Here is a 17167-nt window from a genome sequence, read left to right as displayed (position 1 = left end):
AAATAGCAGACGCTCTGACATTCAGCATCAGCCATGTTTTTCCCATTTTTCCCATCAACCATCCGGCTCTTATTTGGCTGGATTCTTAGGCCGTACTTGCGAAGGTGACTGCTTCTTGCATCAGCCAAATTTCCTGTTTGCGAATCAGAATCGAATCTGGTAAAGTCGATGGTATTCCCCCACCATCTTCACGTCTGTTTTCATGTCGCAGAGATTTTCTCTTTGGTTGATGTATTTTTGTGTGCGCGCGCTTGTGCGGTTGTGTTTTAGCGCCATGTTCTAAGAGAGCATGGTGTGTGTGTGTGTGTGTGTGTGTGTGTGTGTGCGTGTGTAGAACAATCATTAAGTTTAAGATCCCTAGCAGGGTGTCTCCCCCTCCCCCCCCCCCCAGCATCATTACCTTCTGCGGCCTTCTCCCGCCCCTTTCCCTCAGTCCGCCAACCCTCCAGAAAGCCAGTATTCCAAATCTCTCACAAGTCACTGACAATGGAACGGATGTGAACGCTTCCGCCGTCTAAACAGACTCCATTGTTGCCTCGCAGACATGGCTTGGAAATAACTAGAGAGATGAAAAAATGCAAGCAGAAAAAAAAAAGAGAAGGGGGAAAAAAGGATAAGAATTAAGTGTTACAAAGGGGAAAGAAAACAGATTACATTATGTACTGCTTACTGCTCTCCAGTAGCGATTCTTTAATAGCCACCACCGGGTCGTTTGGGAACGCGGCCATGCAGGGAGTCGGTTCAATGACCGAGAAAAACCCGTCCAAAGTCTCATGATCACGTGATCTGGCAACCGCCATTAATATTAACACCTGGAAGCAGTGGAGGCTCATACACGTAGACTGACACGCTCACATAAAACGTTTTTGACTCCAAACGCTAATTGCGACTTACGTGACTATAACAGAGTTGAGCGATAGCCAGTAGAATGTTGACGGTTTGGCTATCGTAAACGCAATTACTGGAACCTAGAAATGGTGAAAATCGTTAATGTAAAGTCTCGCAGGGTGAGCAGGCTCAGAGCTCCACAAAAGACCCCAATGGACGGAAAGGAGTAGTGTGTTCACGCTTTTATTCAAAACCAAGACATAGTTCTCAGAAGGGTTTAACATTCATCTTCCACTATTTGGTCTACCAAGAAACTTGTCTGTCTGGCGCAATTGCCAGAACGATAAGTCGTTTTGGAGTATCAAAAGTGTAAACAAATTTCGATCGTATGCATACGACTTTTATTCCTGAAGCGCCCTCCCTGTTCAGTAGTGGATATAGGTAGAACGTTACGTGATGGTCGATGGTGCCCTGGCAATCCTATTTCTCATGAAGCTGCATGCGATTCGAAAATATCGATACTAGATGGATACTGGATGGTTGATACTGCTGTGGCCTGATTCCTCGATTATCGACACTCGATTGTATAAAGAATTCCGTAGCAACCACGATCAGGACCTGGTGTGCTCGACTGAGACCGTAGTGCTTCCGGCGTACCTTTTTGGCTAATACTTCGCATTTTCGTCGTTATCCAACTGAAATTGTGTTATTACGCGTTATTTCACACCTTTTATTTGTATAAGTGGACATTTTAGAGCAAAACTGGACAGTTCTGCAAGCAAAATGAGAACTATGATTTTCCTACCAGCTTGTTAAGGCAAACGAATTTCACGAGTCATCAGGCAATATCGCTTTAGTTTCTAGGATCGAAAGTATGCGGCGATGTGGCGACACAGTGTGAAAACAGTGTGTCTTCACTTTTAGTATCATTTATTTCACATCAATCAGCAATCATACTGTGATTCTATACGCGACCAAATTTTGTAGTACTAGGTAACACAGCAGGAGGAACAGCGTGTCACTCTTGACATGGCATTCTTTCCTCCTTGATTTTGTCTATTTTGGGTGGTTTTTTTTCTTCTAAGAATGAATTTAATGGGCAATACCTCAGGCGACTTTCGCTGAAGAAACAAAAGAGGATCAGTATTTTTGGTCAGAACTGTATCATTTTTTTTCGAAGTTTAATCGCGAAAGTGCACTGGTTTTCCATTCTGAATGTAGCGGATAAGATGGTTCAGCAAAGCGTTCAGTGTGATCTAAATTTCTCATGAAATAACGCTCGTATATTTTATTCCGTACAGAGATGTCGCTGGTAAAACATACAATCTTTTTGCTTTGCTTTGTTTTGTGATGGGTTTTTTTAGCCATGCGTTCGACCTTCGACGTGCAAGTTATTGGCAATGTCATGATTCTCAGACTATAAAAAAACACACACCTTTTGATGTTTAAACTCTGAAGATATTTCCAATCGTCAATGGAGGAGTTAAAGGAACATCAGCGTCTTTCATTTTCTATAATCATATGTATTCATGATTACATGTATATTACATTATATTTTATGATGTACATCAATATTTAGGCCTATATGTTTGCACAGTATAAGAGAGACAGGGAGAGAAAAAAAAGAGAGAAAGGGGCGTCGTTTTGAACATGGGGGATTTTAGTTGCTTGATTGTGTATCGTAAATACAGACAGCAACCATTCGTAATAGCGTGGACTTTTTTTTTTAATTATCATTCGACGTAGGCCTACACACCATAGCTCATTCATCAACGTAGATAAACACTCATACACACACATACGTTGTTACTCGCTCACACGCACATACAAACGTACACACGCACACACCAGGCATGCACCTGGGGGGTAAAATCGGAAATCGTTGATACGATATTCTTTTCATCATTAGAGACCACAGGAAGGATAGTTTTACCTCCGGGGACGAAACCGATAGTTTCCACATTACTTCGATGACAAACCTGTCCAGAGTGCTGGCATATGAGGGCGCACTCCCGGAAGGAAGAAGAGCGAAAAAAAAAAAAAAAAAAAAAAAAAAACGTTGCGTCTCGTCATGTGTGTATCATTGTGAGTGTGCATTGTTATGGTGTCTACATTTCATGGTTGGTTGTAGCCAAAAGACAAGACAAACTGTTCCTTTTCAACTCTGATGGTAGCAGTGGTAGCGTTCCTAGATATTGTAAGGACTATTGACCCCGCCATCTTTATTACGACAATGACGATCAACAACAGAGAGTCATCGTTTTTCATTATCATCATCATCATCATCATCATCATCATCTTCATCTTCATCATCATCATTTTCATCACCATCGTAAACATCACTATCATAATCGTCATCATCATTATCGTCATCATCATCATCGTCATCATCGTCATCATCATCATCATCATCATCAACATCATCATCACCATCATCATCAACATCGTCATCATCATCAGTGTCGTTATTATTGTATTACATCAATGATTACCGTACATAGTTTGATGTGCTGGCTATAGTGTAGTCTGTCGAATGGACGTTTAGCCTTAGGTTACCTTGCAGTAAACTTCAGTCCCCGTTGCCACTCTTGGACTGCAGTAAAGCCGATTAAAGAAAGACAGTAAGAATGAGGGGGAAAGAAGACAACGTCGCGTGCGAAGATTTTTTGTATTGCAAGAGTAATCAAGCTTGCAAAGTGTTAGAGAGGAAATCAGCTTTGCTTTCGAAACTCAAACGTGGAAAGTAAAAACAAAAAACAAAAACACACATTAGATTACTTAGATGGAACCAAACTTTCGCGTAGCCTAGTTTTGTTTATCTTCTCCCTTTCTTATTCCAGACGGGCCTTAACTCTCCCCGCCCTTTATTAGCACCCCCACCCTTTAATCCTTGGGGACGCATCGCCGCCATGTTGAATTCTGGTTGCTAGGGAATTGAAGGAGGCTGCGGGAGTTGCTATGGGAAGGCTCAGGAAGAGGCTGTTATATGAAACGGAAGCGTAATTTGCCATGAGATATCTGATAGAACCACTTCTGATGGAATTAGAGAAAAGGGGGCCACGGAAAAGCGCCCGAGATATGTACACTTCGCGTTTCGGGCGACGCTTCGCGATGCGCAAGTTGGCGTCAACCTGGACAGCTGCCAATATGCAGCAGCGCGCCATCAGCGTTGAATGTATGGAGATGGGTTGGCAGAGTTGTGTGCGTCAGTTTGTCCCACTCTTTCTTTTTGTACAAGATGGTTCACGATTTTTATCTGGGCATTCTTTCCTTCCTCACTTATTCCGAGTGGATGGCCATTTTTAGATATTTGATAATGGTACATTTATTTTGGTTTACAATTTAAAGTACTAATACACTTTGATAGGCCTACAATTAGTTGTCTTGAGTGGCAGTATTAACAAGCGCACATCAGAAGAAACAAATTTCTTTTAATCAAAGATGGTCTGCAATATTCATTTTGCCAATATCCTAATTTCACTCTTTGGTATGCTTTCATTGTTTTTGTCGAAAAACACTGATTACGTATAGAGGAGGGGGGGGGGGGATATTTTGATGATATTTAAACAGTCAGATGTACACGTTCCCGGAGTAATGATATCAGTATATCAGTGAATATGAAATGTCTAAGATCCTCACCGAATTGTTCTAATCTCTCTCCCCATTCTCTCCTGCCCCTTTCTTTCTAATTATTTCACAGTCCATTACAAAGAGGCGGCCATCAGGAGACACGGAGCCCACCGATACCGCTTCGATATAGGAAGAATCCCGCCAGGGGAGACCGTGACGTCAGCGGAGCTGCGCGTCTTTCGCGACTCGCGCGGACAGGATAGCGCGCTGTACAGAATCGACGTGTTGCTTTTGAGGGAGAGGTCATTAGACGCGTAAGCAAAAATGTCATCATTTTCTTTCTTTTGTTATATTCCTCTCATAGGCCCCTATATACTGCAAATGCTCATGGTAGCGCTGGAATACACTGAAGAAAGTTCTAGATCCTTTAAAGTCGTATATCCCTCTTGCAAACGTCACGAAATTTTGAATGTCTGAAAAAGAATGTCTCCCAACATGGGGGTCTAAAATATCTACCTCTGTAATATTTACGCTCATGAGAGGAATCAAGTTTTCAGGGTTGCTACTTAGAGCTTACAGATGTTTAATTATCATCCATAAGCGAAAGTTCGTCTATAAATGATGTGGTAATGATCGTGATAATACAAGACTATCAAAAACTACACACAACTTACTTTCAAAGTTCAAAGTTCTAAGTTCATTAGAAGTTAGTGCTTCATTCCATTCCATATTGCAACAAACGCGCAGAATTAATTACTTAGCAGACATTAGCATTACAAGTATTTAATTTCTAGTGTTAAAAATTTCTTCTCTTGTTTATCTTTGGGTTGTTTTCTCCTGAAGTGAGAGGTTACCAGTCTACTTGGACGGTACCATTGTCGGCGAGGGGGATCATGGCTGGCTGGTTTTCGACATGACGTTAGCAACAGACACCTGGCGCACTTACCCCGGAGCAAATGTAGGAATCCAGCTCAGGGTAGAGAGCCTCCAAGGTGAGTGGGGGATTCAGCTAGTCGCATGACTCCAGTCGTTCTCTTGATAATCGGCAAGCTTTCCCAATTCTTGCCGAACATAGCCATAACAATTCTAGAAATATAAATTTACTTGGGAAAAATAAGAAATATAAATAGCTGAATATTTGGAGAGGGTCGGGAGGAGAGAATGAATCCATTGACATTCGTTACAATCCGATTTTTTTTTTTTTTTGGGGGGGGGGTCATCTTTTTTTTTCTGTCAAATTGACGTGCAGGCCTATAAACAGTTGATACAATTTTTTCTATAATGATTTGAAAACCAAATTTTTATTCATCTGCTACATACATGTCAGAATTTTGACTCCAACTTGCATGAAATAGACGTTGTGATGTCGAGCAAACGAATTGAGAATAAAAATATGATGTTCATTATTAAAACAGAAATACTATAATAGGTTCTATATCACGGCATTTGATGACTCCTCTTTAAAGTATTTTGATGCATGTTTGTCCATTCTCACCTCTCATCGTCGTCCAGGTCGTGATATCGACCCGACAGAGGCCGGCGTGGTCGGCGTCGGGAACGACGAGGGTAAGGAGCCATTCATGGTCGTCTTCTTTCGGCGCGACGAGGAGATCGCCTCTATCTCCTCCACCACACGCGCCAGTCGACAGCGGCGGTCGTCGACCAGCCGGCGGAAGGCTAGGAAGAAGCCGCGACGTCAGGATAACGAGAACGATGTCGGTTCGACGAAAGGTGAGCAGGTTGAATGTCCTCCTGTCCCATAAAAACAATACTGAAAATGATAATCTGAAACCACCAGAAGAAAATCAAATGGTGATAGACTGCAGTTTGGCTTTCTTTTAAACAGTTTCGAAAGAAAGAAACGATAATGTGTGCGGATGATATGAAATTTTAGTAAGCTCTTTTAAGAGTAACAATTTAAGAAAAACAGTAGGCCTGTCCACAGAGAAGATTTTTTTTTTTAAACCAATTTCATTTCAGTATTTCATTGCTCGTATTTCTTTCTTTCTCGTTGATGATGATTTGTATGGAAAAGATTCGGTAAATACTTATGATATTGTTTGACTCTTCGCTTGGTCAATATTATGTAGAATGCACTGAATCTATTCTGTAGAACAATGCAATGCAGTTTAATGCAGTTCCGCTGGGCATGAAATATCATTTCTGTATTGATGTGTGGGATCAAATTGCGAAAGGTTGAACGCCTTGAGAGACACCGTGATCTGCCCCCCCCCCAAAAAAAAAAAAATAGACACAATAGCATTCCTACCAAGTAGCCCAGTAAACTTTCTCAACTGCACCGTTATATCGGAGAGTGGTGGTTTTCTTATTCTCCTTAATCTGATCTTCCGACATTGTGGTTGGGCATTCGTACTCTCAAAAATCATTTTAAAAAGATATAAAATGATAAATATTGTGGTTAAAACCAATTGCAATACAGTAGACGAAATGAAACATTTAAAACTTGAAAATCGCTCGTCAATCACTTTGGAATGGAACTTTATCTTGATCCTTACTTGTACTCCATGTAAACTGATTATTACTCGCATCGGAGTTTCAAAATCCACTGAAAAAAAATATGACAGGAATACGTTTTTCCCTCGACACAACTAGACACATTGAATGAATGAATACTAGTACTTAAAAAAAATGCTGACGCCGATTTCGCTATGATTTTGATGATACTGTTCCACATTAATGTATCATATATTATATACAATAATCACTGATAGTTATGATCGTTAATCCAGTCAGTGCCTCTCGCTAGATGGCCTGTAAATCATTCTGTTCTTTTTTAGACTTTCTGTCAGCAAAGTCTATATGGAGATATACTTATCTAGATAAATCTGATAGCACTTGAAACGATCATGAAACTTAACTCCAAGTCTGCCCAACCCATATGTCGATAATACCTATTGAATCGTTTCTTCTTTCACCACACACTTTTTTTGTTTTATCTTATTCTGTCAAGGTACCTTATCTTTCAATCCAAGTATGATAATAGTAATTATGTACCTAAACATTGTGTTCACTGGTTTGCCCAATTACATGCATGCTTGATTATAACGTTTGCTTTCATGTAACCACTTTTCATTTGGGTCACCAAACATCATGCTTTTTGTCTCTCGATTGATATTATGTAAATGTGGGTGAGGTCCCTTTTTTCGATGCTTCCCTTAAATCGTTGGCCTATTGTAGATAGGGGGCTGATTTCTCTTAAAATGCATAGTTATGGAAATCGATGCTTCACATCGGATCACGGGAGCACAAACCATGGGAATTGGTTGATTACAATCGCGATAAATTATATACACGTCATGAACTGGCAAGATCGCACATAACGTAGATATATATATCATATTTTTTTTTTCTCTCTTTGTTGCGGTCGGTCAAACATCCTGTATTGATAAGAAGAACGCGATAGTTTTTAACTGCATAGTGTTAAAAAAAGGGTAAAATTCCTGTTCCAATGAATGCAGTTGACTAATACAAATGCATACTTTTAGTTATGATTTGATGCGCCAAAACAATGGAAATGTTATAGGGCCTACAATTAAAGTTTGTGTGCTTGGTTCAAGTGCATACGGAAATGAAGTGGCCATTTTAAGAATTTCCAGAAAACTGCCATTCTGAAGTCATTTAACAGACAAACATTTGAGACTAATCCTCATAACTTCACTTTTTTTTATTATTTTAAAACACACACCTCTAGATATTCCTTTTCAATCCCCACGCTTTGTAGATTAGACACACCTATATTTTAGTTACAAATAAGACCTGATAACGAAGGAAGGATCCATGAAATGATAATTCTTTCGGACACCAAATGAATGAAATGCCCGACTTATAGAATATTATGTAATCATTGTAAAGTTTAAAAGCAAAGAACTTAGAGTATAAACATTTCAACCGAAATTATATGACGCAATCTGGTCATGTGTTAGCTTTGACTGCTTAATTCCTGTTAATTTCATTTTCAACTCTTAATTGATTATTCTCGAACATCAGGATAAACTTCTTTTTTATTCTTTTTATCAACGTAAGTAATGAGGTTTTTGGTATCGTATCTTAACAAAATGTTTACAGCAAAACTGTTGTAGATATTAGTGACTTTTGAAGACAGATGTTTCCCATGTTTATTGCAGAAAGAGAGAGAAAAAAAAAGAGCGGGCAAAATGTTATAACGAAGGGAAAGCCAATATCTCTTGGAGTTACTGTTATTTCTTATTAAAAAATATTTGCTGTCCGGTTCTCCTCGAATACCATTGATTTGTCTAATATTCATCTTTACCATTGCATGATTCCATTGTCTGAGATTGGCTCTACGCTTAATACCTCGGACGTAGTCCGTCCGAGTATCCTTTTTGTGTTTCTCACAGTTGACGTTTGAATTGTGTTTTTGTTTGCCTGTCCACTTTTTCCGCATCTCTTATTTTATTGCATACTCATCCCACTATTTTTTGTATTTTCTTCTTTTTTTGTTGTCCACCTTACCCATCCCCATTTGTTTCACACTCTCCTATACAGATTTAGCATCTCGAAATAGCGATTGGCAATGTAAACGAAATCATTTGTTCGTCAATTTTGAAGACCTATCTTGGCAGGTAATGACGTCATTCTATTATGACTGATTCTTGTTTTGGATGTCACCCCGGGTAGTGTGGGTATTTACGAGGTTATTTTTTCAGAATCATGATTATGGTGTTATTTTTTGTTTTGTCTCACTACGTGGTAGTAGTATTCAGTGAGTCTACAATCCCTGTGCGTTTTATTCTCTCGCAGATTTTAACACTCAGCTGAGAAAGGGAAAACGCCAATGTAAGCGAAAATCTCTGGTCGTGAATTTCGAAGATCTTGCCTGGCAGGTAAACGACACATGCGAGTCTTTAAAAGACCCCCCACCAAGCAGTGCATTATTCACTTAAAAATCCTACACTTAGCCTCATAAATAGCTCTAGAGACGCATCCCATGTTATGAACGTTGCCATGGTAACAATGTCTCATCGGCTTGAAATCAACTCTGGATGTTTCGACATCGAGGAACCTGTTCGTGTCAGCTCTGCGGTCGACGTGGAGGAATTTATTACATGATATTTTTCATCATCTATTATAAGTTTACGGACACTGTTATTGTTTTCATCTTAATCGTTACTATTATTACTGCAATCGTCACTTGAATGATACCATTATCATCACTGATTTCATAATCGATTACTGATAGATTTATAGAATCATTTTTTTCTTATTTTTGTCATGCTCTCATCGTCATTGTTGTAATCATAGTCATCGTCATCTTCGTCGTCATTCTTACGAAGTACTAGCCTTTTGTCAGGGCCCTCTCGCTGTATATGATGGCTGTAACGGGCAAGCGAAGCGAGCTCAGCCGAAGGCTACAGCGCTCGCGCTGACCAAGTCAATTGAGCTCACCACTATACCGCGAGAGGACCTTTGCAAAAGGCTGACGAAATACGTGAGCTGCAGGGGAATGTGTGTACGCCAAATGGCTAAGAGTCGCCAAAGTGTGTGTTGAAATGGCTATCGAAGGATTTACCATCAATAGGTCTATTTTCTCCTTGAAATTCGAATGTTCGGTCTCCAGTTAATCAGCTTAGGCATACAAAAACTTATCTTGAACGGTCCGACTAATTTTGAAACTGTCTTAACATTTGGCTAAAGGAGTACAATTGAACTAATGAGGGGTTACTTTGGCATCAAAAGATGATCCTAAATTCTAAGAAAGAAAGAGAAAAAAAATGAGAAGGACAGAAAGTCAGAGAAAGGAAGAAAGAACGAACAAAATGAGAAAATGAAAGAAAGGGGAAAAGAACTAAGGAAAGTGAACAGAAAAGAAACGAAAGAAGGAATGAAAGAAACAAAGGAAATGGTTTGGTAATTCCTGTTGATTTCGAGATAAGTTTTTGTTCGTTATCGATATCTCTTGTTGTGTCGGCCAACCACAGATTACCATGTTTGACTGCTGGTCTTTCAATTGGGGAATATCAGAATTGAAGAAAACCAAAACCCGAATACTAGTGTGGATTAAGTGAAAGCAGCAATATTAGTAATACTCGTCAGTGAAAGTTTGAGGAAAAAGCAGACAATCGAGTTATGAATATTCAAAGTTTCGGTGAGGTCACCACTGGATAAGAAGATTATTACAGACTACAACAATAATATTTTATGAAGAAAATAAAAAAAAAATCAGCGTATAATCACTTTTCTAGTATAATGAAGGAGCACTTGAATTACTTCTTTCAGAAAGCAGGAGGAATAATGCTACCCTTTACATGATTCTGTCTGCAACAAAATTAATCATTGGAATGTGTACTTTTCATTCGATATTAAATTTTGTGAATATACTCATCTTATTTTCTTTATATAGTAGTATGTTGTCCAAGCATGACGTCATGAACTGTAATAGTCTTATCCAATACTCAATCCATGTTAATATTTGGGGTTTGTTTTCTCCGTTGGAGACTAGTCCCGAGTATACTCGGACAGGTTTCTATAGAAAATACGTGTTATAGCAAAATTAGTTCGTCCTCAATGGGTTTACACAGTAAACATGTCTGGCTTCGTGCACACACAGGAGAGTAGTGCATGCATTCATCATATTAATTTCATCTAGATAATAATTATTGATGCTCATTTGCATGGTTTTTGACGAACACTTTTCGCTTTTGTTTTTAGAGGTATAACCATCCTTGCACGTGTATTGAAACACCGTTATTAGCATATTTGATATAGAGCGTATAATGCTAAGGAGCACTATCAAAAGAAGCAAAACTCGGTCAACTTCAAAATGATACATAGTTCTAAATTCAGTGCTGAAAAAAAAAATAGATAGGACGCATGACTTATAACACTGCTTGTAATGGTCTCCAATCGAAGTTAATCACAATGAAATCATGGCGATGATTTGGTTAATGATGCTAACAATAAAGAGAATGAGATGGCTAATATAGATAATGCTCACTGCGATGATCATACATTTTCTATTAATGCTGACGATGAAGATGAAGATGATGGTGACGACGACAACGATAATGATGGTGAAAATGAAGATGATGATGATGTTGATGATGACGATGATGAAATGGTGACGATGTTAGTGACCATGATAATAACGAGGGAGATAATATGGACTTCAGCAAGTGTCAAAACAATTCTATTATTTGACGAGACTACACCTCGGGTCAAGCGAAGCAAGTCACAAGGAATGTGTAAGGGTATTGTATTATGGCATACATTTTGAGATTTGAGATTTTGATATGAAGAAGCACTAATAAAGACGATTGGTTAAAGGGATGATTAAGTATTTGGTGGAGATGAGGATTTAGCTTTTAACATTTTGGGAGATACCAAGAAACCATTTGTGAAATAGAACAGAGCATACCATTCTAGGAGGAATTCAAAGTTTATTAGATGAAAATCGGTCGAAATGGTTGAGATATAAAAAAGAAAGTAAAACAAAGCGATCCAAATACAAGGTGGGTCCCACCTTTTAATAGGATCGTTCTGTTTTGGAAATCTCAGCCATTGTAAAGCCAAATTTCATCAAATAGACTTTGACTTCCTGTTAGAATTATACGCTCTTTCATATTTCATAAAAGGTTTCTCATTATTTCATAAAAATCATCCTGATAAAAAGTTAGAAACCTGAAGCAACATCTCAACCAAAATTGTACCATCCCTTTAAAGTGGAAGACTGTCGAAGTTTTACACCAGCAGTGCGAATCTATCTGAAAGACAGCAATGTATATAGGCACGACCTGGCAAAGATGGTTGTCAGCGACCTTTGCCTATCTTCATCAAAAACAAATGTAGGAAACGTACAAAGTGTTTTAATATATTCATGTATTCAGCTGCTCTATTTTCTCTGTTTTGGTTAATTTTTGTCTATAATTTTTATCGTTATGGTTATCATGATGATGGTGATGATGATGATGATGATGATGATGATGATGGCACTGATAATGATGATGATAATTATGATAGAGATGCTGCTGGTGATAATAATGGTAATGATGGTGATGATGCTGATGATGCTGATGCTGCTGATGATGATAATGGTGATAATTGTTATTGTCATGTTCTTGTTGGAAAGGGGGAGGAAGTTTACTGTAATCAAGGTGGGGTGGAACTGAATGTCTACCTGAAACAAGTACTACTGCATTGTTTGGGCCAAACGATATAAAATGTCTGGCTTAGGAACTTTAGAATAGAAACAAACAAGCATAAAACAAACAATGTGATTTCCAGTACACCATTGACTGGGAGGATGATTTCGAGAAGAAAAAAAAAAATCAAAGCCGACTGAGACGAGACTACGCCTTGCAGGCATAACAACGGAACGTTACCATAGTGATTCAGAGTGTGGGAGGTTGAGAATGGCTGATAATTATGAGGTGATTCAGGAAGCATACTTCATAGATTCTCAAATTGCGGAAATCAAACGATTAATGAAGAGAGAAAAGGAGGAGATAGAGATAGAGATAGAGATAGAGACAGAGATAGAGATAGAGATAGAGATAGAGTTAGAGATAGAGATAGAGATAGAGATAAGATAGAGATAGAGATAGAGATAGAGATAGAGATAGAGATAGAAATAGCGAGAGATAGAGAGGGAGATAGAGAGAGAGATAGAGATATAGAAGGAGATAGATATAGAGATAGAGAGATAGATACATAGAGATAGAGAGAGAGGTGGGGGAAGGAGAGGGACAGGGTTAGAGAGAGGGGAGGGGTGGGTGCTCACGAAGTGGTTAAAATCTCAAATGGCTTCCTTTTTTATATTACTATGAAGTTTGCAACCCTTTAAAACGCTCATTGCGTGAAAAGAGAGAAAACAGAACGAAAGAGGAAGAGAATGCTGTATTTCGTTTGTCATGCAGCTTGATTTATGTAAGGATATGACTCTCGATATGGTTTGTCCCTGCAGTAGAAAGACACACTAGAAAAAAAAAACACCCAACAACAATGGTCTGCCATGAGCTCTTGTGGAAAAAGTAATTACGAATTGTTCTCGGAAATATATTGAACATTCTGGAAATAACTTGATATCTGTGATTTTGTAGAGAATGATAGTTTCAGGTTCTTCCATCATCAGTTCCTTCTGTAGAGAACACTCAAAGTGTCTTCTGATGAAAAAAAAAAAAAAAAACCCGAATGAAATTCTTTGTCTCTTCTGTCACACGAGTGTTTTTTTTTTTAAACTTTGCCTTCGACTGGAAGAGAAGGACGGAGACTGTTCAGACTTTCCTTATGTCTGAGGAGGTCTTGAGAGCAGATACAGTTATTAAGATGGGTAAGGACATGTCTTCGAAAGCTCGGAAAGAAGAGTTATTTCCCAAACAATTTCTCACGCAGTGAAAATACCAGAAAAAGCGACAACAAATTCGAAGAAGAGCCTTTGGTTTATGATGTTTTGTTTTTGCTTTCATTTTCTGTTTCACCTTCAATGAAGATCATCCACATTAGAGATACATAATTATCTCGTGTGACACCCACAAAGCCTTCATTGCGTTTGGACTTGGTGATCTAAATTTAGTTTTATAGTATGGTTGTTTACATGGAGGCAATACTAAAACGTGGAAAAAAGGACCTTAACATCCGATCTGCTTTTGTCAAAGTCAATACGGGCACGAACGATTTTCCCGTTTGTTGAAATATACGAACTATTTCCCTGTTATCGTTATGGCGATGCTACATGAACAGACCGGAAATTAGACTGTCATTAACTTGTCCCCTGAGTTTGATGGTTGATGTGAAGGCGACAAGAGTTTCCTTTTTATTATCGTTTATTGACTCATGGGGCAAATTATCTGATTCATATTCCTTCCCAACCCGAGATGTCAACATGAGATCGAAAGATGAAAACATTCATGTTCATAGATTTAATAAGGGGCGCTCTGAAAGAGCCTAATAACCGGAACCGGAAACGCTCTCATCTCATTACTTTAATAAACACGCATTTCATAAGATGCTCTCTCGCCCAAGAAGGTGGCTGCACTTGGAAATGAACTGAATTACTTTTTCTTTTCTTTTCTTTTTCTTGGCGGTGGGGTGGTGGGGACTCCTCGAAATATTCATAAAGCTGCATGCTCATGTTCGTTAAAGGTCCAGTTTACCTTTGGGAGCCGTGATTTAAAAATGTTCAAGATCAAGATATGAGTAAGTCTGTTGTACCACAAAACATCCGAACATATAAGATTTACGCAATAAAGCCTAAAGTATAAGGAAATATCAGTATTTTCTTAATAAACCGTAACTGTAGACGGTTTAGTCTGGAAACATTTTCTATATTTAACAATACTTAACATCGATTTTACTGATTCAAATTTGTACAGTGGTTGTTTCTATCCCTAACTCACATTTTTAGAACTATTTCAAAGCCATAATCCTCGGTTTTTGTTTCATCTGCAAAAGATAAAATATGCCATTAATATCTAACCTACGCGATGTCTGAATGGGGTTGAACTCATTCACATTTAATCATTTTCGGAGAGCAAAAGTGATGTTAGCTAAAAAGACTTATTGAGAGGAGGAACCATTAACCAATGGCAGATTTACAACTAAGTGAATTTTCAGTTATTCTATGGATTATGGAAATCCCTTGCGTGTGTTTCATAACGACTGATGAATGTTTGTTTGAATGCATGGATACATGCAAGAATGGACAGATGAATGACAAAATGAAGTAACAAGCAAGAGTGAACGAAGATTGATTGATTGATTGATTGATTGATTGATTGATTGATTGATTGAATGAGTGAATGAATGTATGAATGAATGATTGATTGATTGATTGATTGATTGATTGATTGATTGATTGATCGATTGATTGAATGAATGAATGAATGAATGAATGAATGATTGATTGATTGATTGATTGATTGATTGATTGATTGATTGATTGATTGATTGATTGATTGATTGATTGAGTGAGTGAGTGAGTGAGTGATTGATCTATTGATTGTTTGGTTGATTGATTGATCGAAGTTATGTATTTTATATTTGGATCAATGCATTGACGATGTAATGGGCCAATTCATGGGTTGAAGAGTCCAAATAGATGAAATGATTATCGATTTGTAATGTAAATGTGTAGGAATTTATATAGTCATCCGCTCAGAGTTCGAAATTCAAACGAATAATTTAATCAAGTTGCTCTGCCTATCAATTTGCTTCCAAAACAGGAATGGATCATCGCTCCGTCGGGTTACAAGGCGTTTTACTGCAAGGGCGAGTGCGCGTTCCCTCTCAATGGGCACGCGAATGCCACCAACCACGCAATTGTCCAGACGCTGGTCCACCATATGAACCCCAACGAAGTACCTCAGCCGTGCTGCGCGCCGACCAGCCTAAGTTCGATCACCGTACTCTTCTACGATGACAACTACAACGTCGTGCTCAAGAAGTACAAGAATATGGTCGTGCGCGCTTGCGGATGTCATTAGCGGGCCCCGCACGCTAGTCTTTGATGAGCAGCGACAACGGGCAGACTACACGGTGATCGCGTGTTAACACGACCTCTAAAAATGAACTTCGAAGTAGCCATTCGCCGATCGCAGTATCACTTTATCTTGGGTTGGGAAAAAGAATTGTTTTCTGTTAATATTTTTTTTTTTGTTGTTTAGAATGCATTTTGTTTTAGCATGCAAAAATGTATAGCAAGTCCACCATGTGCAGTGGAATAAGTGGTGACCGTGGAAATATTGTTATGATTCTTTTATCATGGCACAAGCATCATATCCACCATGATGTTTCTATGACAACATCATCGTTACTAGGTAACAGGATTTGCCAGACGTCGTTGAAGTCAAAGCAGACTTATACAACGTAACCATATAGACAGGAATGTCACAATAAGCTCGGTCTGCTTGTTTGAGCTATGTGTGATAAAAATCTTGTCTTGCAGAAATGTTTGCGATCTTGATTCGTAGCGTGGATGTTGGATGTATAAGATATAGAGCAAAGGGGGGGGGGGCGGGTGTGCTTTTGAAGGGAGTCGAGATACCTCTCTAGTTATCATCTCGTCGCTTTTGTGTGTGTATGTGTGTGTGTGTGTGTGTGTGTGTGTGTGTGTGTGTGTGTGTGTGTGTGTGTGTGTGGGTGTTGTGCATGCAAATACGATGGCCGTACTTTTACTTTTTAGCAGAATCGCCAAATCAAAGAAATACTGCAAGGTAATGTCTAGCAATCAAGATGAATTGTATAAGGTTTCATACGTAAGGTTTCATTTTTGTGAAGGATCGTTAAGGAACATTTTTTGTTTTTTTAATCAATGCTATCGCCCCTCCTTAGCTTTATATAGCAAGTCAGGAAACCGTAGTTTTCCATGATAGATACTTAGCTTTCCGCGATACACTTGAAGGAGCTTTGGGATCTAAGACGGAAGGCGGAATAGCCAGGATTTAAGTTTGACATGGCGGTGGCTGAATTAAAATCTTCAAGATCTGTGAGAACTATGCTGGCTTCAAGCTCTATGATGGCGAAATGCATTTAGAAAAAAAAAAAAAATCGACACTTCAGCTTACAAACGTTCTGAAAATTATGCAGTCACTATTGAGATAACAATAAAGAAATTTTACAATGCTCATATATCATGATTATTCTACTGAATGGTTTTCGGGGAATTTCGGACCAGATAGTTTAAAGTTAGTCTGAAAAGAAGATCTTAATTATATGAGCACAGCCGTGAACATTTGATTAAATCGGAAAAATAAGGAAGTTATGAAGATTTGAAGCTTTAAGAATTTTTACAAAA

At 38.6% G+C, this 17167-nt stretch overlaps 1 protein-coding gene across 1 annotated transcript in view; it reads left to right on the top strand.

Annotated features, from left to right (window-relative positions):
* LOC140240065 (protein DVR-1 homolog) overlaps positions 1-15857 on the top strand; it is a 64232-nt gene extending 48375 nt beyond the window's left edge. Inside the window, exons 2-6 of the mRNA XM_072319873.1 lie at positions 4529-4712; positions 5242-5390; positions 5911-6129; positions 8926-9002; positions 15597-15857. Coding sequence (XP_072175974.1) covers positions 4529-4712; positions 5242-5390; positions 5911-6129; positions 8926-9002; positions 15597-15857 — 890 coding nt within the window. The remainder of the gene's footprint in view (positions 1-4528; positions 4713-5241; positions 5391-5910; positions 6130-8925; positions 9003-15596) is intronic.
* Positions 15858-17167: the final 1310 nt, after the last annotated feature.

Source organism: Diadema setosum, chromosome 16, assembly GCF_964275005.1.
Source record: "Diadema setosum chromosome 16, eeDiaSeto1, whole genome shotgun sequence".
In the NCBI taxonomy this organism is placed as follows: domain Eukaryota; kingdom Metazoa; phylum Echinodermata; class Echinoidea; order Diadematoida; family Diadematidae; genus Diadema; species Diadema setosum.
This window is presented reverse-complemented; position numbering and strand designations above follow the sequence as displayed.